General features: G+C 34.3%; 1 protein-coding gene across 6 annotated transcripts in view; it reads right to left on the reverse strand.

Moving 5' to 3' along the window:
- ERBB4 (erb-b2 receptor tyrosine kinase 4) overlaps positions 1–27,827 on the reverse strand; it is a 1,162,809-nt gene that overhangs the window by 412,481 nt on the left and 722,501 nt on the right. For all 6 annotated transcript variants that reach the window (XM_054549798.1, XM_024243752.3, XM_024243750.3 and 3 more), the window contains exon 4: positions 4,876–5,010. In XM_054549798.1, the coding sequence (XP_054405773.1) occupies positions 4,876–5,010 (135 nt within the window). The remainder of the gene's footprint in view (positions 1–4,875; positions 5,011–27,827) is intronic.

Raw genomic sequence — 27,827 nt, forward strand, 5'->3', positions numbered from 1 at the left:
GGGAGTTCACTCATGATTTGGCTCTCTGTTTGTCTGTTATTGGTGTATAAGACTGCTTGTGATTTTTGCACATTGATTTTGTATCCTGAGACTTTGCTGAAGTTGCTTATCAGCTTAAGAAGATTTTGGGCGAGACAATGGGGTTTTCTAAATATAAAATCATGTCATCTGCAAACGGGACAATTTGACTTCCTCTTTTCCTAATTGAATACCCTTTATTTCTTTCTCCTGCCTGATTGCCCTGGCCAGAACTTCCAACACTATGTTGAATAGGAGTGGTGAGAGAGGGCATCCCTGTCTTGTGCCAGTTTTCAAAGGGAATGCTTCCAGTTTTTGCCCATTCAGTATGATATTGGCTGTGGGTTTGTCATAGATAGCTCTTATTATTTTGAGATACGTCCCATCAATACCTAATTTATTGACAGTTTTTAGCATGAAGGGCTGTTTAATTTTGTCAAAGTCCTTTTCTGCATCTATTGAGATAATCATGTGGTTTTTGTCTTTGGTTCTGTTTATATGCTGGATTACGTTTATTGATTTGCGTATGTTGAACCAGTCTTGCATCCCAGGGATGAAGCCCACTTGATCATGGTGGATAAGCTTTTTGATGTGCTGTTGGATTCGGTTTGCCAGTATTTTATTGAGGATTTTTGCATCGATGTTCAGCAGGGATATTGGTCTAAAATTCTCTTTTTTTGTTGTTTCTCTGCCAGGCTTTGTTATCAGGATGATAACGGCCTCATAAAATGAGTTAGGGAGGATTCCCTCTTTTTCTCTTGGTTGGAATAGTTTCAGAAGGAATGGTACCAGCTCCTCCTTGTACCTCTGGTAGGATTCAGCTGTGAATCCATCTGGTCCTGGACTTTTTTTGGTTGGTAGGCTATTAATTATTGCCTCAATTTCAGAGCCTGTTATTGGTCTATTCAGGGATTCAACTTCTTCCTGGTTTATTTATTCATAATTACAGTTAAAAAAGATAACATAATATTTACCATCTTAACCACTTTTAAGTGTATGTTTAGTAATGTTAAGTATATTCACATTGTTTTCCAACAGATCTCCAGAACTTTTTTAACATTGAACAATTGCAACTTGACTCGTTAAAGAGCAATTGGACGTTTAGCATTCCTTCCAACCCCTGGCTACCACCATTCTACATTCTGTTTTCTTTGAGTTTGACAGTTTAGTTACTTCATGTAAGAGAAATCACACAGTATTTATGTTTTTGTGACTGGCTCATTTCCTTTAGCATAGTGTCCTCAAGATTTATTCATGTTGTAGCATGTGACTAGATCTCCTTCCTATTTCAAGCTGGATAATATTTCATCATTATATGTATATACTGCATTTTGTTTATTCCCTCATCCATATATGACATTTGGGTTGCTTCCACCTCTCAGTTATTATGAATAATGCTGCTATGAGCATACATATGCAAATATCTCATTGAGAACCTGCATTTAATTCCTTTGGATATATATCCAGAAGTGGGATTGCTGGATCATATGATAATTCTATTTTTAATTTTTGAGAAACCACCAGACTATTTTCCATAGTGGTCACACCATTTTACAATCCCACCAAGAAGGATTCCAATTTCTTCACCTCCTCACATTTGTTATTTTCTTTTCTTTTATTTTAATAGTAGCCATCCTAATAAGTGGGAGACAGTATCTTATTGTGGTTTTGATATGATTTTGGGGTTGGTTTTTCTCTAATGATTAGTAATGTTGAGCATCTTTTTATATGCTTGTTGGCCCTTTGTGTACCATCTTGTAGAAATGTCTATACAAATCTTTTGCTCACTTTTTAATTGGATTATTTGCTTCATGTTATTGAGTTGCGGGTTCTATACATATTCTGGATATTAATTCCTTATCAGATACATGATTTACAAATATTTTTTCCCTTTCTATAGGTTGCCTTTCATTCTGTTGATTGTACCTTTTGATGCACAGACTTTTTTTTTTTTTTTGAGACGGAGTCTCACTCTTTCCCCAGGCTGGAGTGCAGTGGCGTGATCTCCGCTCACTGCAAGCTCCGCCTCCCAGGTTCACGCCATTCTCCAGCCTCAGCCTCCGGAGTAGCTGGGACTACAGGTGCCTGCCACCACGCCCGGCTAATTTTTTGTATTTTAAGTAGAGTCGGGGTTTCACCATGTTAACCAGGATGGTCTCGATCTCCTGACCTCGTGATCCGCCCACCTCAGCCTTCCAAAGTGCTGGGATTACAGGCGTGAGCCACCGCGCCCAGCCGCACAGACGTTTTTAAGTTTAATATCGTCCTGTTTGTCTATTTTAGCTTTTGCTGTTGGTGTTTTTCGTGTTATATCCACGAATTTATTGCTAAACCTGGGGTCATAAAGCTTTCCCCCTATATTTTCTGCCAAGACTTTTATAGTTTTAAGTCTTATGCTTAGGTCTGTAATTCGCTTTTGAGTTAATTTGTGAACATGGCATATGATAAGGCCCAAGTTCAATCTTTTGCACATGGATATCTAGTTTTCCCAACATCATTTGCTGAAGAGACTTCCCTTTAAAATATATTATTTATGCCTATCACTGCTTAAAAATGATACTAGATATTAATCCTACTCCTAATATTTTTAATTTAATGTATGAATAAGCATATTACTATATTAGGTATCTGTTTCTTAAGCATTTTGATAAATGTATCTCAACCTATTTTCCTTGTAATCCATTGTAATTTATTTTATGTATATATTGATTGCTATGCATTCATGAATTAAAGTATTTGTTTTGTGCTCATTTTTTCTTCTAAAAATATTATGAGAAGAGGTCAATGGGCTTCACCAGGCTGCTACAGTGTCCATTGCCTCAAAAAATATTAAAAATTCAGAGTTTGTTTTAGTAATTTAGACAGATGAAGTCTTGAACTAGGGCAATCATAATAATAAACATGTAAAATCAAGAAATGGGCAAAGATTGGGATGACTCGGTGATTAACTCCCAAGAACCAAGTGAAAGTAAAGATAATAATGACCCCCCACATTTTTAACTTGGTTGAGTGATTGGTTGGTGGTATGTAGTTCTAGGGAGTCATCAACCTAGAGGTTGCATTTAAAACCCTGAGAGTGTCTGAGATCACCCCTGGGGAGAAGACAGAGAAATAAATCAACTAAAGATAAAACCATAATAGTCAAAAAATAGTCAATTCATTATTAATAGCTATGGTGTCATGCAGTACATATAATGTGTCAGCAAATAAAACTACAATGTAAATAATAAAACTTTGGCAATCAATTGGTAGTTAATTTGTAAAAGACCGTTGGTTATGACTCTACTCTGCATTTATAATTTTTGCACCTGCAATTATTTACATGCAAAAAACAATACAGCCACAGTTGCTTAATTATAGGCACAACCATCCAAATTTGTCTTCAAAAAGAATAGCACAAAGAGACACCATCTGTGAAAGTGCAGCAAACCCCTCAGACCTTTCCTGCTCCAAATTCTGTAAGGCTGGTGGGCACACTTCCCTTTTGGCTTCTGTCTCAGGCTCTATTCTTGAACGATCTTATTCATGTGTTACAGACCAGTCAGTCTGATAAGCTGAGAGTCAGCAGGCCTTTCCTTTTACCCAACCAATATCCACACCTCCCCACCACTACCCTGCCAATATAATATGTGCAATAGCATGGGCAGACTGAAAACAGAAGCCATTTCTGAAACACATCATTTGTCTTGTTAATGTGAAAAGATTCCATTTTTCTCACATGTAATTTTACAAAGTAGGCAACGTGAATATCATAAAGGGAAAATCCCATACAAATTTCTGCTCAAAGGTGACAAGAAAATTATGTTACTCTACTTTTTACATAAAGTTTTAGCCATTTATTAAAAACACAGCTGTCGGTTTTGATCAAATACGTTCATACTTCCCATTATATTATTAGGGCCATGATGAAATTTCATAATTGTCCCTTGGAGTTTGATTTTTCACAAAAATGTCATAACACAATCAGTAATATAGCAAATAATTATTGAACTATGTTGAGACAGTTATGATTTCAGTTGGGAAATATATAATAGATGAGAAATATAAAACCCAGGTTAACACTTGATAAAGATTCTGTTTTCATACAAATGTCAGTAATAATAAATGTGGGGATAACATAGCCTGCTTTATGAAAATGAAACAGATACCAGACAGAATAATTTTCAAAGGTTTAAATCGTGGTTCAAATATTACTTGCTTATTATTAAATCATATTAAACACTTTAAATCTGATAAATTCTTTGTGGTAGAAAGAATACACATTTTAAGAATGAGAAATTCAGTAGTTTATTCGACTAATGACTAAAATCAGACTGTAACGTGTTTCTTCTATATGAAATCTATATTTCTCCATTACATAAGTGTTTGAAATTATCATAAAGTATGACCACGAAGGCTTCAGGGGCAAATGAAGGCTTAAGAATTCTGCAATGTTCACTACTTTTTAATTTTTTATTGAAAAAATTATAGTGAATAGGAAGGTATATTTTTCTTCTACTACCTTTGTCTCAATGGTATATGGGTCACAGAGACTTGAAGCAATAGTTAGATACCAGTCTTAAGTTTATGGATAGTGGGACACACATTTGTACATTGGAAGTATGATAAAGTAATTTAAATTAAGCAAAGAGGAACACATTAACAAAATGAGAATTTGTGAAGAGGAAACATGATTCCCAAAAGAGAATTAGCTAGAAGTAAAAGGTTGATCAGCCATTTGTTCCGTCATATGTAACTAAACATTTCAATGAACGCAATCAAAGTTCAAAATATTAGTAATGGCATGATAAGCATAACTCATTCGTCTCCACATAGGATAGAACATTTTGACAAATTAAGAAGAATAATTCTACTTACATCCTGAACTACCATTTGTTGACACAAGAGTCAAGTTGGAAGGCCATGGGTTCCGAACAATATCTTGCCAATGAATGGTGTCCGCATAACAAAGGAATTTGTTCTGGTCTACATAGACTCCACCATTTAGGATTTCTGTATTAAAAAACAAAGAAACAAATTTTTTGTCAAACTGCTTGTTGATGAAAAGGTAATCAACAAAAATGATTTGCTCTTAAATATTTTCAATGTTAAATTAGAGTCATGTTGCTAATAGCCAAGATATATTTTAAAATATCTTTCACTGAATCATATACATTGATTACAGGAATTCAAAAAGATTAAAAATTTCAAAAGTGAAAAACAACCACTCATATTCGTACACTCTGAGAGTAACACTCCTAAGACTTTGGTATAAATGTTACAGTCTTTTATCTGTTTTCTTCCCTGGAATTGAAATAATATTTTATATAATATTTTATAACCTGCTTGTTTAGTTTAATATTATATAGTGAGTACTTAATGGTAATTACTACTCTGTATTTTAATGAGAACAGGATATGTCATAATACAAATTAAATGGTAATTATTTAACCAATCCTCTCCTGTTGGTAATTTAACTTATTTATCTCTCATTGGTCTTTAAAACAAATTTCCACACATGACATTCCAAGGTCATAGAGTGTGGATCTTTTTAAGATTTTTGGTATCAATTGTCAAATTATCCTTAGAGAAATTGTTTCAGTCAAGGTGACATTCACTGCAGTCAGTAGGTAAGTAATTAGCACAAAGTGGAAGATAAAATTAATGCCTCAATCACAAAAATGTTGTCATCTCAAATGAAATCGATAAGATTGCCAATTATTCTTAACAACACGAAGCAACGTATAACAAATCCTGTGGTTCACTGAAGTAAGGATATGGCTGTGGGATAACATGCACTAAAGCCAATTTGTACTTGATTTTTTATTTCACAACACTGGCCTTGATTAGCTAATTTGTCCTCCACAAACAATGACTGACCACAGAAATGAATTCTCTTTCGGATAGCTTTAAGTTATCCAGGAAAATAAAAACTGAAATATATCCTCCGAAAATATTATTCTTATTATTTGAAGAGATTAGCTAGAAATACACATAGCACCTTCTGGCCCAATATGTACCGCATTTCCCCCTCTTGTTCAATACAAAAGCAATTTAAGAGAAATCATGCATCAGTCCATAAGGTGCTCAACTACAAGTAATCAAAACCCAGTTAACAGTTTATAGAGATAGAGGATTTCTTTTTTCACATAAGAAGCCTATAGGAGGCAGTTGCAGATGTTAGTTCAGCTGTTCCGCAGTGCCCACTATCTGTTCTGCCATCCTCAGTGTGTCAGTTTTATTCATTTCAGGCACAAGATGGCTGCTACATCTAAAGACTAAACTGCAGTCTTTCTGAATTGCAGGCAGGATGAAGTCAGAAGAGTAAGCAAGAGACTTCCTCCTAGTGAAGCTGTGACTTTTTATTTGGGAAGAAATGCTCTCCTCGAGGATTATGTCTGCATTTCATTGGCCAGAACAATATCCCATGGCTATCCCTACCGCAAGAGAGATTGAATAACTAACTATTGAGGTAGAAATATTGCTACTGGGACAAAACCCAGACCAGCAGGAGTGTTAGTGAGGAAGAAGAGGGCCGTGGATATTGGGAAGGCAACCAACACCATCTCCCACGGTAGCCTTGAGAAATTCATCTCTCTTGTGTAGAACCCCAAGCTGAATTTGTAGGAGTCATCTTAAACTGAAGTGAGATAAATGAAAGGAACAGGTCACACCACAAGAGGGTTATTTGTGGACGGGTGGTCACATCCCAAGTGCCTTACTGCATTACATGTACGAAACCCTCCAGATTAATTTTGATATTGCAGTTCTTTCTACATTTAAAATCACTCCCATTTTCATCATCAGTCATTTCACTGACTATTGGTTCCATTTTCTCGGTGAGGAAAAAAAAAAGAAAAGAAATTAGATCATCTTTCTACTTCTAAAACCCAGTTCATTATTTTCTATGACCTAACCATACAACCTTAATCAAAGCAGAAGGGAGATGTAAGACGTAAGAAAGATTGTGAAATGGATTTTTACATTAATGTTTGGCATTAAGTTTTTATCTAAGAAATGTGACGATCTCATACTAATAGCTTTCTCATGAGACATTAGGTGATGCTCTTCTGCTCTAGGAATAATTTTCCATTAGGTGACAAAGAAAGAAGATTTTGACTGCTATGCAGGAAATAAAGGTTATTTTTCAGTCTACATTTAGAAAAGTTCTACTTAAAAAAAAAAAGTGAAAAGGTAATAGCTCAAACATTGCAGAAAGAGTGTGTATTTTTCAGGAGTCACATTGTATTTCAAATAGTTCATACAAAGGAACACAGTATCCATCTCCAACTTCCTATCTAAAATTTTTCAAATAGAATCAGATTATATTATACTGAATAATAGTCTTATCAAATCCCTTTCTTCAACAGTATTAATCTGCTATGAATGTTGATATTTGTTTCTTAGAAATAGTCTGTTCAAGAGCTTGGCTTATACTTGGAAAAGGGATTTAGAAAGGAGACAATAATAAATCCAGCATAATCTTACACGTTAACATTTCAAATTAAGACACATGATCAATCCAGATGATACTTTTATCATTCCTAATTCAAAACTCAGCATCTGATAGCAGTTCTGGTCAGGAGGATTTATAAATGTTTAGCAATTAATGATGGGTAGTTTATTTATGTATTGTTTGTTTTCCTTGAAAATCTTTCCTTGAAAGATTCTTTTTTCCTTTATGTTTGGTATACACTCTATTCTGCTGTTGAATGTCAAAGCCTCACAATCAGAGAATGTAGAATTTCATTGACACTTATAGGACAGTTTTAATGTACAATCTTACACTTTCTTTTGATTAATTTGATTACCTAAATATGTGTCAGAAAGTAATGTTATAGTGGCATTTACATATATTCTTAAAGTTTTCATTGATTTTGTAACTTTACGTTTTTAAAATATGAATTTGACATATTTTTGTGAGAAAATATACTCAGGTAGGTTTATTTCTGTATTAAAAAAATTCTAGAGAATAGATACTAACCTGTAAGAAAGTTCTTAGAGATACAAATTATTTACTTGTTAGAAGGAATGCCTAATGTTTCTGTCTTGGTTGACTACAGAGGCTTCACCGCATTTTTTAGATAAGAAAGAGGGACAAGGATTAGGAAAAGAGAAAAGCTTGTTTAGATGTTTATCTAATAAGAGTACAAAAATATCTGGCTATATTTAGATCTTGTGGTGACACACAAGAATAACAAAGTTCTCCATAAGTTTTATCAAAGATTTTACGAAGGAATCACCTGTGTTACACCAACCAACAGTTTCCCTCCCGCTAACATGAAATAAAGTAACAAATAAATGTTAAGAAAGGTAGGCAAAGGAGGCACACATTTAATTGACACTCAAACAAAGATGCAAAATGTCTGGATGAGTGCAGAAACTTAAAAAAATTGTTGAACGCGTGAATGAGCTCAAAGTATCTCATTTCACTGTATTTTACTTCCACTGCAGAAAATAATCAGAGTAAATCGAGAGAGACATGGATAGATTCTTGGTCATTTAATCAATTGATAGAAAAAAGCTGCTATGAGTTTTCTTATCATATTACACACAAATATTTCTGGCAAGTTCACAAAACAGAACTGTCTCTTTTTAATAAATGTCATGGTTAAATATGGTAAGATATATTAGACATGACATCGATGAAAAAAGTATCATTTCATTGCTGAAAATTTCCAGTAAACACTTAAATATGTTTGTGTCTCAAACGTTTCTGACTAGATTAATGCATGCAAGTCGAGTAAAAGATGTCATGAATCTTTTTGTATTTACAGTAAATTGTAATCTACACTATTTTCCAATATCTTGAATTTAACTTATATATAGCATAGTATTTGTAACTGAAATATAATTAGACTAAGCCCCATGAAGGTAAGAAATGTTTTTCAGTGCTGTATCTATAGCATCAAACCTAGAGCAATAGTCACTCCATGAATAATTGTTAGATTTAATTGTACTTGGAAAAAAAGTACCATGGAATTTGCAATCAACATTTATAAGGTAACTTCTATTGTAGTTCCTAATTTTAAATTATATTCTGACCAAATCAAAGTAAGAATGAAAGTTATCTTTTCCCATAAACACTCTATAGGTTATCTTGACTGGTCCTATGTGTCATAAAGTATGAAGCTGTTTCTGTTTTGTTCAAAACCATATCTCCAGTTTCTAGTATTATGCAAGGCTCAAGGTGATACACAATAAATATTTGATTAATTGAAATATCTATACAGAATATCTTGAATTTAAGAAAAAAATATATATAATTCTGTGGTTAGAGAAAGCTGAAAGGAAAATAGCATTTATTATATAAAATGCATATAACTGATAATATACAATATTACTGCAGACAATACATTTGATATTTATAAGGCATTTTTATTCCCAAACCTATTTTGTACACAAAATTCAATTATTAGTTACCAGGTGAATAATGATGATCTTTAGCTATCCCATACAGACCAAATTTCTCTAAGCCTGTGCAAATCACCTTGCATATGCTACAGAGAAGCCTAAATTTTCTTGTATTGAACTGTAAGTCTACCTCACATTGTCCTTACATTTTTCAGAAAGGTATAAACCGCCAATATGACATTTGAAAGAGGACAGGACAGAAAGTATTTGTATCTTAGTCATTCACTCCACAAAGGTTAACCATTGGACGATGTCTTTCCTTGATGTCCATTTTCATGAGTCTAATAAAGAAGGAAATGTTTGTGTTATTTAAATGACTTCTTTTGTATTCTTCATTTCTTGTCAAATGCTAGTTACCGCAGTGAATTTGGGGATGAGTGCCCATTAACAGAATCATTGATATTTTGCAAATATATTATCTCTAAAACTATGGTAAAATACTGAATAATAGCTTTTTTTCTCTGCCCTGTATGAAATGACCTAATTGTGATGTAACATCCCTGCTGAAAATACAGATTAATATGACCTCTTTACTAGGTTTAAGAAATTTACAAAATTGCATGGACCCCATGCACAATTTGTAACCATTTTGTAAATAAGATTGAATATCTTTCTCTTTTTCCAAAATAAAGGTTATAATTTTAAATGCAGTTACCCTATATGTCACTTTAGTCTATATGATCGATATTATCAGTGAACATTTTAAATCTACTCAAAATCTACCAACCATATGATATAAGAAGGAACTAATAAACAGGAATGAAATATTTAACCTCTATCCCTGATTGTATATCTAAGTATCTTGTTTTGCAGGGGTGCATCTACAGGTCAACCTTAGAATTAAAATGATAATTAAAATAATACAGATTAGAAATATTGCACTCATCTAATCACAATAGGAGCATTTAAATAATGCATATGTCAGACTTATACTATCTATCTAAGTCAAAGGGCAGAATCAAGAATCAAAATCCAAGGCAGCAAAACCCATTTTCAAGATGAAGCTACAGAAAGCTGTTACAGGACTTTCTCAGACATAAAGCAATGTATCTTTTTCACTGTCATCACCTTAAGCCACACAAGTCTGTTGGCAGATAATGATACAAAAGTAATATAGCTCATATCATCCACCTATGATACTTAATACATGATCTCTGGAATGGACTTGGTCCAGAGATTCCTGTATCTTTCCCAAACCCAGACCTTTCAGCTGGGAGCACAATGAATTGCTGCTACCCCACTGGGTCAGCCCTCAAGGTTCATTATTAATAAGCTGAGACTCTAAAGGCTAATGAGAACCGGGTGCTTGAGGAGACAATGGCTCATTCATCATCAATCAAGCTTTGAAGTTTTTATACAGATGATTTAAGGAGAGTTGAAGTGTGCAAAATTGAAATGTCACATTTGTATTGGGAGGGGGTAGAGGGTGATAATGTAAATGAGTGATGTAACCTTCTATATTTCAGCTCAATGATCAGAGTCAAAAGCTCATGGATGCAGATACCAAATGTTTTTCCATCAGAGTACAGCAATTTCAAGATAAAATTATTAGATCCACTGGCTGAAAATCAGCCTAAGATAGAAAATAATATCTTGATTTCAGTTGAATGAAGCTCAGTAATGCTTGTTGCAATGTTCTAACTTATTAATACATACTTCAGTATCCACTACAATTCTTAGCTTTCATTATGCTTCAGTTTTGAGTTCTAGCTCCTCTGAGAGGTTTGCTATGACCACCTAGTTCTTAGAGTTCCCCCTTCCTCTAACTCCTGTAACACTGATTACCTGAGCCACTTATCTGACATAGAGGAAATGCTACCTTACCTTCTTATTTATTCTTTTGTGTACTTGCCTTGTCTCCCCTATCTTATTGGAGGTCCCTCAAGGATTAGAACTATGATGTACATCTCTCTGTGTCCCTAGTGCCAAAGAAAGTGTCAAGCACATAGTAGAATTTCAAATGTTTTTGATGAGTATGATAATGAGAACATCCATAGAACATGACCAACTTTTGTAAAAAATTATTGCTTGCTTAGTGATAGCATCATGTTAGTGATATGCACTAGATATTTACATTATAAATCCCATAAAATATTGAATATATTTATTTTGATCTTAATATACTCTTTCTGTCCTAATATTAAGAAAGTAGTAATCCACTTAAACTCATTGATATTCCCTGGAAAAAATTAAAAATATATTTTATCTTATAACAGTACTCAAATTATGAATATAGGATTTCCTTCTCAAATTGTCTTATTATACAATCCCATACGTGTGTCAACATGTCTGACTTTTTTCTAATAATTTTCCCCAGATTTGTATTCTCCCTGTGTTTTCTTATTTCTGTTAAAATCAACATAAATGCTGTAAAAGTCACATAGACTCAAAGTTTGAAATTTATTACTATTTCCTTTATTTCTATATTTAACCATTTATGGTGCTCTAAAGAAAGTTTCTCATAGTGTCTCTTTTTATTTCCACAACTACTACTTAATTCAGGTTCTATCATCTCATACCAGATTTGACTTCTTGCCTGTAATCTATTCTCCCCACAAATCCATCTTGCATATTAAAGTCATAATATATGCTATATTATAAAGAGATAGATAATATACTCTAGGTAGGTGGAGAGAGACAGGTGGTAGGGGAGAGAAATCCTGCTCTGTCATGGCTTTGAATTGTAAAGGCAATAACACCGAATCTAGTTAACTGGATAAAATAAAGCTCATAATCTAGTTTTGTTTCAACAAAGCAAAGGTGGGCCTTGTCCACCTTTATGAAGCCGAGTTTGCTTAATTCTGTGATGGGGTTATTGTACTCACAGTATCTGTCACATAGTTGCTTCTATTATAATTTTAAATTGCTAATTATTTAAATAGTGGTGACTTCTTGGTATGAGCAAGGAATATACTTCTTTTGAGTATTCATTCTAACATTGTATTCATCAGTACTAGATGAGGTTGTAGCTTAAAGAGTATAGACTTTTTTTTTTCTTTTATATAAAAATCTGGCTAGGTTATTTAAGGCTATTATATAAAAATCCACAATCGTCAGGGAGCCCGATTCTATTTTTTTCTTGTTTCTCTACCATCTTCAATACAAGAGGAGTTTCCAACTGGCAAAAACCATGCAAAAGATGGAGAAAATCATGAAGGACAAAAGAACAGGGGAAGAGTACATGCATTTTAATGAAAATTCCTGCAAATTGCCACAGCACAATTACACTTATATCTCGTTAGTCAGAATGAAGTCAATGAGACACAGCTAGGTGTACGGAAGGAAGGGGATTAACGTATTTGTTCTGGGTGATCATATGAGTAGCTAAACTTCATATACTACTTAAAATTTAGAAAGTGGTAATAGATATTGGTGACAACTATCAGTCTCTGTTATAGTGACTCAAAAGAAACCTTGCATCTTCTGGATATTTATAAAACATAAATCTTGTGACTTGAACAAATGTAAAGCGTTTGAAGAAACTTTTTAATTGAATTATAATATACACACATAGATGTGCATTATCATATTCAATTAACTTTTACAAACTGAACACACTTATGTAACCAGCACTCAGATCAAGAGCTTGAGCCATACCAACACCACAGCAGCCTTCCTCATATTTTCTACCTCATATCACTCTATCAGAACCCTGATCCTGACTTTGAACAATATAATGTGTGCTTATTTTTGTATTTTACGTATATGGAATCATACCATATGTATTCTTTTGCGTCTGGCTCCTTTTGCTCAACATTATGTTTGTGAAATTCATCTATATTGTTTATTTTCATTGTTGTGTGGTATTCCATGGTTTTTCAATTCTACATTGATGGGCATCTGGATACTTTCCACATTTGGGCTATTATAAATAACTGCTGCTATGCACTTCCTAGAAAATGCCTTTCGATGATTATATGTACACATTTATGTTGCGTGTATACCTAGAAGTAGTATTGCTGGGTCATAGTGATAATCACTTTTTATTTAACCAATTTAACTTATTTATATGCCCATTAGTAGTATATGAGAAATCTAGTTGCTTCTTGACCTTGTCAAGCCTTGATTATCGGTTTGTTTGTTTTGTTGTATTTCATTGTAGTCACTCTTATTGGTGTATAGTGGTATTATTTTAATTTGCACTTCCCTAGTGACTATTGAAGTTGACCCTCTTAAATACTATCTTTAAAGTGTAATTTTTATAGGCAAGAGTTTTATTTCTGTTTACTTCAAGAAAGGTCTATGTGTAAAACATTTACAAAGCACTGTTAAAAACCTGATCTTTAAGTTATTGGCAAACAATTTAGTAAAATAATTTATCAGGTGTAACCCTCATAACTTATTTTTGTTATTATTGTTAAGAGATCTGGCTCAATGTTTTGAAAATGACACTTTAAAATGTCTTAGAAAAAATTAAAACTACATTAATAATTATAAAGAGTAAAATATGATTTCTGGAAGATGGATGGGAAAATTCACAGTAGGTGATTATCTCTCTGATAACAGACAAACACAACCAAAGGTATATAAAAAGAAAGAATGAGAAATTTAATGTCTTCTTGCTATTAAAATAGAACACTCCTTTACATAAAGCTCACATATTTTTATTCCTCTATCCACCAGAAAGCCCTCATTACAGACAACAATCCTCTTAAATAACTGTTCCAAGTTTCCAGAAAATGTAATTGCTTCAGTAGAACAAATCAGTAGAGTTCAATGTTTTCATTACCAATAAGGGAGACAGTCATATTACTACTCAGAAATGATTTGTCCCTTTTATTTACAGGATTTAATACAATAAGCCTGGGGATATCCTGCAAGGTCACTTTCAAATATCTCACCCACTATATTAGTTTGTACAGTTTTAATAACTCTTCTCAAAATGTGTGATTTCTACACTATTTCTTTTTTAGAAGACTTCAAAAAAGTATGATTTTTCTTGATGACAGTAATAATAAATGATATTGCTATGTATGTTTGTTGCTGGCATGTTAAGACTTGCAAATAAAAGATAAAGCAAGAGAAAGAATAATGATTTAATCTTGTACAATGATTATATGATTTTCAAATATGTCAAGATTTTTAAAAGGCTATATTTGAGATTATTAAAAATATACATATGTGATTTGGGGGCTAGAAGTCTCAGCTAAAATTCCTAGAATGTTAATTTTAAAAATAACACATAAAGACAACACTTTACAAAATAAGAAATTAAAGAAGGAGTCATAAAATAAGATTGCAAACAAGCCATACTGGAAGATTATTTTAAAAGCCACGACACGAAGGTCCGAATTAATTTTCTCTTAAAATGAAGTTTAAATCTGGAGAAAATCAGGAAGGAATAATTGAATAATAGTAACCATCATTTTATAAAGCACTGGTTGTCAAAATACGAAATATCAGGTACTGCGGCAAAATAGAAAGAAATGGCTTTTTAGATTGCTTTGCATACAGTTTCCAATTAGTGTAAATTAACTACAGTAAAATGGACAAATTTTAAGCTCGATGTTTTACATATACATGTATACAGTATTTGTACATCTGTATCAAGTAGCCGCCACCCAGATAAAGACACAGCATATCTCTATCACTCCAGAAAATTTTCCCTGCTTCGTTCAAGTCAATACTGCATAGAAGTCAGCATAGAAAGTCAGCCACTATGCTGACTTCTACCACAACAAATTAGATTTGCCTCTTTATTAAATTCATAGAAATAGAATCATACAATATGTGTCATATTCCTTTTTCTTATCTTCTTTCCCTGAAAATAATTTTTTTGAGATTTATTTATGCTTTTGCTTTAATTCATAGGCTGTTCATTTTTATTGTTTTGTATTATTCCAGTCTATGAATATACCACAATTTGTTTATACGTTAGTTCATTTTTTAACTATAGATTTGGCACTTTTACTAAGTGGTTGCAGGCAAATTACTTCAGGTTTCTTTTCTATCATCTACAAAATTGGAATAATAATCTTTACTTTGTTGGGTTACAATGAGAAATACAGATACTGTATACAAAACTCCAGTTACGTACTAGGTGTTCAAAAGGTACTAGCTATTTCAAAATAAGTTAATAATATAGTTCAGGAGCTTTGTCTAAACTATTTTAAAACCTATGTACATTGGTCAAAGTACAGGTTTTGGGGGAGAAATGATGACCAAATGAAAACCTTTGAGAGATACATGAAATCCTCATTAAGTTTGGTGCCTAGCATGACAATTTTAGAGATAGATATATTGAGCTAAAATATTATTAAACGTCTTACTAAAGTTAGTTAATTAAAAAATTGGGTTTCTCTGTATTTCGTAAGTTAAATTCTTCCTAAGAACAAGATCATAAATTCCATAACTTACTATCTCTCCCACACTGAAGTATCTTAGATATCTGGTTGAGTTAACCCTTTAGTAATTTCCTGTCATTTCTCTAACTATATTCTGTGACAGCATTTAGAGCTGCTAGATTTCCCTCTGTTTGGATCAGGTTGGTGCATAGTTCATAGGTCACAAAACCTCCCTCACAATCTCCAGGTGGCCTTTACCTCTGCTGTCACTCCCACTGTGTTTTAAATAAATTAGCGTAAATTCCAAAGTCTTGTACAAGAGAGCTGAGCTCTTTTCTTCCAGGTCAAGGGTCTGGAATTTTTACTGTAGAATAATGAATTAATTCAAAAACACAATATTCTATGGTCCCTACCACCAGCCAATCATTTTCTCCATTGTAAAAATTATTTTCATATTGTCACATCTGAGGTCATAAGAGAATAGCCTCCATTATAGCTCTGTAATGTGTATTATCATGTCTTCTAAATTACATAAAGGAACATCCTTTAGAATGTTTCTGCTTTCATAGGATAAATAAATATTTTAAAATCTTTGCGGATCTTTGTCTGCTTCTTGAGGCTACACATAAAGAAAAATTCTAAAATGTCTAACAATGCCAGATGATTTAGTCAACTCAAGATGCCAACATTCAAGAAGGGAAAACTATTGAGAAGTTGATATCTGCAGGGGACTGGGTAACCATGACTCTGCCATAGAGTGACAGCCTTTCGGGCAGGGAATTATCAAAAAGTATGAGATAATTTTTGTAGTTATCCTCCCCAAATCTCAGTTCTCTTCTCTATAAAATGGTGATAACTCATAGTGCCACGTTCATGAGGCAACTGAAAGGAGAAAATGAGTTACCATATGTATGTGTTGACCACAGGGTCTGCCATGCAACACATGTTCAATTGATGTACTATTATTATTATTGAGGCAAAGATAGGAAGAGTTCTCTGATAAGCAGATTTCTTCTATCCTGCTTGATGATTTTCTCCATTCCCTGTCATAAATACCCTTTTCAGAGAGAGCTAAAACCAGGGCAAGACTATTAGGCCACGTTAAAATTCATGGGTTTGTGCATTTGCTCATTAAAAAAAAATTATTTTAACCCACTTTTATGAGTTTCAGATGCCCTTTTTGGAGCACATTATGCTTCTGGACACCCATAAAATCATTCACAATCACTAAATACAGAACTTTCCTTTTTAAGGGTGGGATTTCTGTACCCCAAAGGCATAGCAAGTGAGACACACAATGATGAAGCAAGTTGCCAAATGCCTCATGCATAGTTGGGAATCAGGCTAGGATTCCAAAGTCTGTCTGCCTGGCTCCAAAGCCCATTGTTAGCCACCTCACTGTACACTCTTCATAAATGCTGCCATTGTGTGAATACTTATAATACAGTATTTCTCTTAATCATTACAGAAATCCTATGAGGTAATTATTACTGATCTCATTTTACAGATGAAAAAACTGAGGTTTAGAGAGCTAAATAACTGGTAAGAGTTCGAAAGAACCATGATTCCAACTTAGTCTGATGGCTGAGTTGGCTTTTAAATTTTTAGTCTGTGCTCTCCCCATTGTAGAAAGGAAAGAGTGAGTAATCTAAATGGAAAAAAAAAAAAAAAACAGTTTAAGCAGAGATGAGGCACAACTTTATCTTATGTAATCTACTTCTAAGTATAATTAAGAACTCACAGTAATTTCCCTGAAGTCCTTTTTGAAAATATTTTACGGAGTTGAAAGGTAAAATTATGCTTTTAAGGGATCTTTTCTACATGAAAAACTCTGCGTTAAAAAAAAAAAAAAAACAAAACTCTTGGCTCTGGTAGATGTCTGGACCATATCCCAACCTCATCTCTTGAGGTGCATTTCTTTTACCTCTGTCAAAAGTAGACGCAGAGGAAAAGGCAGCACAATAAAAAACTTCATGAATTCAGCCCACTTAAGGAAAAGCCCTTCAATTTGGTAAAAAAATAAAAAATAAAAAAGTGAATTAAAAGAAAGCCAATTTTATTATTGTCAAGTACTGTGGGAACTCTATGCTTAGTGTTTGAAAGCTCTGCTTTAATGAATAGGGTAAAATGATTTTAATTACCATATCCAAACTCATAAACTTATAAAGAATTTATCTCTATGTGCTTTATAGCTGTATTTCTAAAAATATAAAATTGATATCTAAATGTGTAGAGCATTCAATTCTTCTAACTGAATTCCATTCCCCTTATAATTTTTTTCCTATTATTTGTTGAGTAATTCACATAAAGAAAGCAAAAGTGCAAAATATTTACATTATTAATTTAAATAAATGAAAATGTATTTAAACATTAAGCTTAATATTGTAATCACTGTAAAGGTAAATTGGATTCATATGATGGGGGAAAAAAAGGGAATCCAAAATTAAAACATGTGGTTAAATGTAGCCTTATCACAGTACCTTTTGTTAGGTGAACTTACTGGATTAAATACCGCTCAATATCATAAGAGAACTGAAATATCTTCTTGAAACATACATTTCTTAAATCATCTTTTTTCTTTGCTTGATATAGTTAAAAATATTCATCTTTAGACATGCCTATTAGCTAACTTTTATTTAAAATAGTGAAAAAAGGAAGCTGATTTTATTTGTGAGTTTGGGATATTTTCTTTATTTTTTGTACATTAATTTCATAAACGCGCTGAGTTAAAAGGTAATACAATATATTGTACACAGAAGAGTTTTTATTCTAGCACAAACAAAAGGATATGTTCACTTTTAAAGATATAATTATCTTTAAAAGTAGAAATTTCTTAACTAAAACTTTCTCAGATATAAAGTAAAATAAGAGAAAATATTCTTAGAAGTTTCATGAAACTATTTATTTGTGAATTTAAAAAGATTTAAACTCAACTTTACAGAAGAGAATAATACAAAGAGTATCTTGTATACATTCATGTTCTATGCCTAATTTAGTTTTGTAGGGCATGTGTTTATATAGCTATATCATATTTGAAAGAATCTTACATAGAAAATTAAGCTCTGGTGATAATCTCTAGTTCATGCTACCTAGCTGAGATGCAAGGGAGACAAAAAGGAAGACTAATCGGATTAGCATAAAACTCTGGAATACAGGCCGGGCACAGTGGCTCACGCCTGTAATCCCAGCACTTCGGGAGGCTGAGGCAAGCGGATCAGGAGGTCAGGAGATTGAGACCATCCTGGCTAACACGGTGAAAACCCGTCTCTACTAAAAATACAAAAAATTAGCCAGGCACGGTGGCCACCACCTGTAGTCCAGCTACTCGGGAGGCTGAAGCAGGAGAATGGCATGAACCCTGCAGGCGGAGCTTGCAGTGAGCAGAGATAGCGTGACTGCAGTCTGGCCTGGGTGAAAGAGCGAGACTCCGTCTCAAAAAACAAAACGAAACAAAACAAAACAAAACAAAACAAAACAAACCCCAAAAACTGAAATACAGGTAGTGGGAATGCTAATAAGAGTACCAATAGTGTCCTCGGTTCTAATTTCACCATTGTCACATATATCTTTCCTTACAATTAAACAATGATATCACAAGAACATTATTTACTAAAAAGCTATAATATTTTGAGAACTTAAATATTAGGTTCTCTATTCTCATTTTACTTTGAAGTTCAGAACAATTAGCTGGCAACATCTCGCAAGAATTGTTGCAAACCAGATGCTAAACCTAAGCCTTCTAAAAGTATGTGTGTGCTGACATGTGGAAAAGAGAATGATGATTTATTAATAAACACCTGAAATACATTTTTGAAATAAAAATGTTTAAAATGTTGTTTCATTTGTAATTGTTTAATATTTTATTTTCTCCAGAGCTTCAAGAGTTATAATCTAAATTGCAACTGAAGGAAGCTTAAGCTAGCTGATACGCACCTAGCTATTTCCCTACTTCAAAGCCTACAGAACCATCTGCCTGTTGGCAGGTGTAATTAATTAGCTAAGTGGAGAAGACGCTCCCTTTTAGAGTGAATAGGAGGAGAGGAGGGAGAACTCTGTGAAAGCCTAATCCTAGGCAGACCCATCAGCTGGGTGCCTCTGGGCAAATTTCCGATGCTGAAAACTCATTGAATTTAATGGTTCTTAATTTCACAAGATTTCTAATTACAGCTAGGATAATAAGATGCGATCCAAAAGTTGAAAAAAAGTTGGCACATTTTCAAGGAAAATCCTTTCACACAATGTAGACAACCTAAAGTGTAGAAGTTCATTTATTTACACATTTTCCACTTATTCCCTCAACTTTGTTAATAAGCAATTTTGAATCTATTTGGCTGACAGGTGGCAAATGCCTATTAATAATAGTAAAATGTGTCATGCTAAATTTTGTATCTAATCCAACATTGCTTTTCAGAATAGTCAAAGAAAAGTCCATCCAAGCTACATTATCATTCATTTTCAATAGATTTTAAAAGGACTACATTCTAAGAATAGAAATGGGGGAAATATAACACAAAGACCATAAAACTTCCTATAATTTTATCAGTATAGCTTATATTAGATTATCACTGAAGAGTCCAGAAGATAATAAACTCTACAACACTTTCTTCTTTTAAACACTCTGTCAGAAACAAAATTCCCTCTTAAACATCTCCTGGTATTTGGCTTTAATGGGTAAGGTGAGACAGGTATAAGGAATAGAGTGAGTAGAACTATGGCAAACTGGAAAGCACCTGTCACAACTAAAAGAGCACTGACTGCTCAGCCCCAGAAGATGTTACCAAGAGACAGTGTGAACTCAGGGTTACCAGAGGTTGGTTTTATTCAGAGGGGCCAGAAATGCAGAATTTATCGGTAAATTCCCCCAAATTGTAAACACTCTTCTATGCAAAGCACGTCTGTAGATTATAGTCTTTGAGATAGCAGTTTACCACATCTGGTTTATTGAATAACGGTATCTGTGAACTCCTCAATAATGAGCGAGCTCTTACTACATCAATAACCAGATTGAGATAGGCCCTAATGGAACTAGTCTTCACAGTTCCTCCACCTAGTGATAAAGAATGGAAAGGGAAAGGGAGGCAGTTATATAGTTCACGAGAGAGTAAAGAAAAGTGCAGAAGCCCCTACTGTTACATGAACAGTAGAGACCAGAAGGCACTGAATTCGATAAGACTTTTAAGACTTCTTCATATTTCTTGTCATCATTTGTTGCAATGGAGTAGAATAAGCGTCTGGCTATCTAATGATTCTTGGAATGTGTGCTGCAGACATGTCACCCCAGAATATCACACTTCTACTGCTGAAGTCATGTGTAAATTTTGAATAGGAAAGGCTTACATGTCATCTGGAAGATAAAATCCAATAACTGGCTGTCATGTTAGCATGGACCTGTTTATAGGATTAACATAATAACATAAAAAATCTAAAGATTAGAGGGACTGAAAGGTTAAATTATAATTTAGAAAAAGGAAGCAAATGTAGAAAAAGGTTGCAGTCAGGGATATGTTCCCAAGTTTTGTTAGTCCTGCATTAATCACTCAGGTGAGACTATATACTTGATCCTTGGGAGTAGAGGTGGAATAGGAGAAAGGAAAGTTTCAATCTGTATATTTCATAATGCTGAATGGTCTTCTACTTGTTCTTTGGAAACAAATGAATTGAGTGACTTTCAGCTCCCCTACCACTGAATCCAATAGGCCAATACAATTCCAAAAAAAAGTCTTTCCAATAGTCAGAATTTCAAAAGACAAATTATCTCAGGAATTGACATCAGTCAACTAGTATGCTCTCAGCCAGAAGTTGGGTGCAGGGAAAATTATAGCTGCCCATTGTGGGTTTTTTTTTTCCTGTTCTATAAACATGCCAGGTAATACCAAAAGACTTATGGGAATCAAATCGGAGTCTAAGGTTGATTTCTTTTCTGTATTCAGTACACAGGAATTTAAAAAGACCTGGGCTCTTTCCCTTAGCTCCATCTCTCAGGATTTCTGGCAGTGTAGCCTTCCTTCTTTAACTGTCCATTTTAGAGGAACATAGTTAGAGTAAATCCTTCTAAATGAGCTCTTCATCCCTAATAGTGAGTGTTCTTTCTACTTCTGAGCAGAGGTTACAGCTCTTTAAAAATATTCTTTTCTTTTTTGAGATGGTGTTTTGCTCTGTCACCCAGGCTGGAGTGCAATAGCATGATCTTGGCTCACTGCAACCTCCACCTCAAAGGTTCAAGCGATTCTTCTGCCTTAGCTTATCCAGTAACTGGGATTACAGGCACGTGCCACCGCGCTCAGCTAAATTTGTATTTTTAGTAGACACAGGGTTTCACCATGTTGGCCAGGCTTGTCTCAAACTCCTGACTTCAAGTGACCCATCCGCCTGTGCCTCCCAAAGTGCTAAAGTGCTGGGATTACAGGAGTGAGCCACTGTGCCTGGCCCTTTTAAAAAGATTCTATTCAACTCCTCCATGCCATAGGCTGGAAGTTGTTCTGTGATCCTCAAACCCTTTTTTGTTTTCTTTGAGTATGGAGAAGAGTTGGGTGAGAACAAGTATCTGTCTGATTAAATATCTGAGGGTAACGATAGTTTCTAGAAAGGAAATCAGTGGAGAAAAACAATATAAAAGGGTATTAAAGGTCAAAGAAAGAAAACACAGAGTATGAGCATAGAAAAATCTGAATAGAGCAAGGAGAGATGTATTTATTTAAAATATTTTACGTATGTATTACTTCCATTGATTTGTTCTAAGTCTTTCAAGAGATGGGTGGCCTCTTTGCCAAACCATGTCATCTCTTGCCAGAAAACGGCACTGTGTCTCTTTGCTTATTCTCTTGCCTCTAAACAATTAATTTGTCACAGTCAGTCAATGTGGTCTTTTCAAAACCAAAATTACATTGTTATAACATGAAAGACCAGGGTGGAACCAATACCAAAAATAGATAATTCAGAAGCTAGTATCTATGTCAAGATATATCTAGTTCATATTCACAGATAATTTGAGAAAAAAATAAAAAAAATTCTATTCTATGTGAAGGAATAATCAATGAAGAAACAAGTATTCTTGAAAATTGCAAATGTCATATCTGATAAAATATTTAATAAATATAATATTTAACAAAACTGAAGAAGTCTCCTAGAAAGTAGAGAAAAAAGAGAAATATAAAGAACAGAAAAAAATAAAAGAAATAAAGGATACATCCAGGAAGTCAAGCATTACAAGTTATAGAGAGAAGAAAGAACATATAGAAGAATAAATTATCAATAAATTGAGGCAAATAATTTCCCTTAAGTTTAATCGAGGCTAATAATTTCCCATAATTATCCAGAAAAAGATTTTAAAACAAAACATAATAAATGCCTAGATGTGTATATTTAAAATTTCAGAATCTTAAAGAATATGTAAAATCCTGCAAAAGAATAGGACAGGGGTATAAGAAAGGCAGAGAGGGCTAGAATGAGAATGAGAGACCAAGGAGGGAGAGACAGCAGGGATCAAAATCACATCAGACTTCTCAACAGGGACACCGTGTGAAAAGTAGTAACTTCAAATACTGAGTGAAATTCTTTTTAGCTTAGAATTCTAAACCCAGTCACCATTAATCAAACCATCACTAAATTATGAGTATAGAAGGAGACATTTTGATATTCAAGAACCCAGTAAATTTACCCTTCACCATTTTTTTAAGGAACACTTTAAAGATACCCTTCAAGAAAATAAGGGAGCACAGCAAGATAGTGAAAGATAGGTGATGCAGGATCCAGCCCAGGAAGTAAGTAAAGAGAAGTGTCTCAATGCAACAGACATGTACAGAAAATAATACAGATTGGTGACATAAAACTGAGATGCCAAAGAAGGTAGTCTCCAGGGAAAGGGGGGACTGATATAATACATCATAGGAAATCTGACAATAATTGGACTATAACAAAAACAAATAGTGTAAGAAAATGAAAGCCAAGTGGAAACATCAAGAAAAAACAAGCAAACTGCACAAGGAAATAAATATAATCATAGTACATTCTTCCCTCTGCTATGATTTTTTAAAAGTTACATGAATGTAAAAATTACAATAATGTCAGTATAGTGTATATTGATTTTCAACTTTTAGACAAAGATAGTATCTTTTATAATTAAACAATAAAAATGTCAAGAATGATAATATATTCTGTTCAATAGATGCCTTAAATGATAAATCAATAATTAATTATATTTAAAATATATTCAGAGATATGTTAATAATCATCAGAAACAGCTTAATGAGCTAGAAAGTAGACAAAACAGGAGACTGTTGATTTTTTTTTAAATTACACTTTAAGTTCAAGGGTACATGGGCACAACGTGCAGGTTTGTTACATAGGTATACATGTACCATGTTGGTTTGCTGCACCCATTAACTCTTCATTCACATTAGGTATTTCTCCTAATGCTATCCCTTCCCCTGGCCCCCACCCCACGACAGGCCCCTGGGTGTGACGTTTCCTGCACTGTGTCCAAGTGTTCTCATTGTTCAGTTCCCACCTATGAGTGAGAACACGTGGTGTTTGGTTTTCTGTCCTTGTGATAGTTTGCTCAGGATGATGGTTTCTAGCTTCATCCATGTCCCCACAAAGGACATGAACTCATCCCCTTTTATGGCTGCACAGTATTCCATGGTATATATGTGCCACATTTTCTCAATCCAATCTATCATTGATGGATATTTGGGTTGGTTCCAATTCTTTGCTATTGTGAACAGTGCCACAATAAACATACATGTGCATGTGTCTTTACAGTAGCATGATGTATAATCCTTTGGGTATATATCCAATAATGGGATTGTTGGGTCAAATGGTATTTCTAGTTCTAGATCCTTGAGGAACAATGGTTGAACTAGTTTACACTCCCACCAATGGTGTAAAAGAGTTCCTATTTCTCCACATCCTCTCCAGCACCTGTTGTTTCCTGACTTTTGAATGATCGCCATTCTCACTGGTGTGAGATGGTATCTCATTGTGGTTTTGATTTGCATTTCTCTGATGGCCAGTGATGATGAGCATTTTTTCATGTGTCTGTTGGCTGCATAAATATCTTCTTTTGAGAAGTGTCTGTTCATATCCTTTGCCCACTTTTTGATGGGGTTGTTTGTTTTTTTCTTGTAAATTTGTTTAAGTTCTTTGTAGATTCTGGATATTAGCCCTTTGTCAGATGGATAGATGGTAAACATTTTCTCCCATTCTGTAGGTTGCCTGTTCACTCTGATGGTAGTTTCTTTTGCTGTGCAGAAGCTCTTTAGTTTCATTAGATCCCATTTGTCAATTTTGGCTTTTGTTGCCATTGCTTTTGGTGTTTCGGACATGAAGTCCTTGCCCATGCCTATGTCCTGAATGGTATTGCCTAGGTTTTCTTCTAGGGATTTTATGGTTTTAGGTCTAACATTTAAGTCTTTAAACCATCTTGAATTAATTTTTGTATAAAGTGTAAGGAAGGGATCCAGTTTCAGCTTTCTACATATGGCTAGCCAGTTTTCCCAGCCCCATTTATTAAATAGGGAATCCTTTCCCCATTTCTTGTTTTTGTTAGGTTTGAAAAAGATAATATAGTTGTAGATGTGTGGTGTTATTTCTGAGGCCTCTGTTCTGTTCCATTGATCTATATCTCTGTTTTGGTACCAGTACCATGCTGTTTTGGTTACTATAGCCTTGCAGTATAGTTTGAAGTCAGGTAGCGTGATGCCTTCAGCTTTGTTCTTTTTGCTTAGGATTGTCTTGGCAATGCAGACTCTTTTGGTTCCTTATGAACTTTAAAGTAGTTTTTTCCAATTCTGTGAAGAAAGTCATTGATAGCTTGATGGGGATGGCATTGAATCTATAAATTACTTTGGGCAGTATGGCCATTTTAACGATATTGATTCTTCCTATCCATGAGCATGGATTGTTCTTCCATTTGTTTGTGTCCTCTTTTATTTCATTGAGCAGTGGTTTGTAGTTCTCCTTGAAGAGTCTTTCACATCCCTTGTAAGTTGGATTCCTAGGTATTTTATTCTCTTTGTAGCAATTGTGAATGGCAGTTCACTCATGATTTGGCTCTCTGTTTGTCTGTTATTGGTGTATAGGAATGCTTGTGATATTTGCACATTGATTTTGTATCCTGAGACTTTGCTGAAGTTGCTCATCAGCTTAAGGAGATTTTGGGCTTAGATGATGGGGTTTTCTAAATATACAATCATGTCATCTGCAAACAGGGACAATTTGACTTCCTCTTTTCCTAACTGAATACACTTCATTTCTTTCTCTTTCCTGATTGCCCTGGCCAGAACTTCCAACACTATGTTGAATAGGAGTGGTGAGAGAGGGCATCCCTCTCTTCATAAAATGAATTAGGGAGGAGTCCCTCTTTTTCTATTGATTGGAATAGTTTCAGAAGGAATGGAACCAGCTCCTCTTTGTACCTCTGGTAGAATTTTTCTGTGAATCCATCTGGCCCTAGACTTTTTTTGGTTGGTAGGCTATTAATTATTGCCTTAATTTCAGAGCCTGGTATTGGTCTATTCAGAGATTCAACTTCTTCCTTGTTTAGTTTTGGGAGGGTGTATGTGTCCAGGAATTTGTCCATTTCTTCTAGATTGTCCAGTTTATTTGCATAGAGGTGTTTATAGTATTCTTTGATGGTAGTTTGTATTTCTGTGGGATCGGTGGTGATATCTCCTTTATCATTTTTTATTGCATCTATTTGATTCTCCTCTCTTTTCTTATTAGTCTTGCTAGTGGTCTATCAATTTTGTTGATCTTTTCCAAAAACAAGCTCCTGGATTCACTGATTTTTTTTGAAGGGGTTTTAGGTCTATATCTCCTTCATTTCTGCTCTGATCTTAGTTATTTCTTGCCTTCTGCTAGCTTTTGAATTTCTTTGCTCTTGCTTCTCTAGTTCTTTTAATTATGACATTAGGGTGTTGATTTCAGATCTTTCCTGCTTTCTCTTGTGGGCATTTAGTGCTATAAATTTCCCACTACACACTGCTTTAAATGTGTCCCAGAGATTCTGGTATGTTGTGTCTTTGTTCTGATTGGTTTCAAAGGACATTTTTATTTTTGCCCTTATTTCGGTATTTACCCAATAGTCATTCAGGAGCAGGTTGTTCAGTTTCCATGTAGTTGTGCCATTTTGAGTGAGTTTCTTAATCCTGAGTTCTAATATGATTGCACCGTGGTCTGAGAGATAGTTTGTTGTGATTTCTGTTCTTTTACATTTGCTGAAGAGTGCTTTACTTCCAACTATGTGGTCAATTTTGGAATAAGTGTGCTGTGGTGTTGAGAAGAATGTATATTCTGTTGATTTGGGGAAGCAAGTTCTGTGGATGTCTATTAGATCTGCTCGGTGCAGAGCTGAGTTCATGTCCTGGATATCATTGTTAACCTTCTGTCTTGTTGATCTGTCTAATATTGACAGTGGGGTGTTAAAGTCTCCTATTATGATTGTGTGGGAGTCTAAGTCTCTTTGTAGGTCTCTAAGGATTTGCTTTATGAATCTGGGTGCTCCAGTATTGGGTGCATATATATTTAGGATAGTTAGCTCTTCTTGTTGAATTGATCCCTTTACCATTATGTCATGGCCTTTTTTGTCTCTTTTCATGTTTGTTGGTTTAAAGTCTGTTTTATCAGAGGCTAGGATTGCAACCCCTGCTTTTTTTTTGCTTTCCATTTGCTTGGTAGATCTTCCTCCATCCCTTTATTTTGAGCTTATGTGTGTCTCTGCATGTGAGATGGGTCTCCTGAATACAGCACACTGATGGGTCTTGACTCTTTATCCAATTTGCCAGTCTGTGTCTTTTAATTAGGGCATTTAGCCCATTTACATTTAAGGTTAATATTGTTATGTGTGAATTTGATCCTGTTATTATGATGTTAGCTGGTAATTTTGCCCATTAGTTGATGCAGTTTCTTCCTAGCATCAATGGTCTTTACAATTTGGCATGTTTTTGTAGTGGCTGGTACTGGTTGTTCCTTTCCATGTTTAGTGCTTCCTTCAGGAGCTCTTGTAAGACAGGCCTGGTGGTGACAAAATCTCTCAGCATTTGCTGGTCTGTAAAGGATTTTTTCTCTCCTTCACTTATGAAGTTTAGTTTGACTGGATATGAAATTCTGTGTTGAAATTTCTTTTCTTTAAGA

Source organism: Pongo abelii, chromosome 11 (assembly GCF_028885655.2).
Source record: "Pongo abelii isolate AG06213 chromosome 11, NHGRI_mPonAbe1-v2.0_pri, whole genome shotgun sequence".
Classification (NCBI taxonomy): Eukaryota; Metazoa; Chordata; class Mammalia; order Primates; family Hominidae; genus Pongo; species Pongo abelii.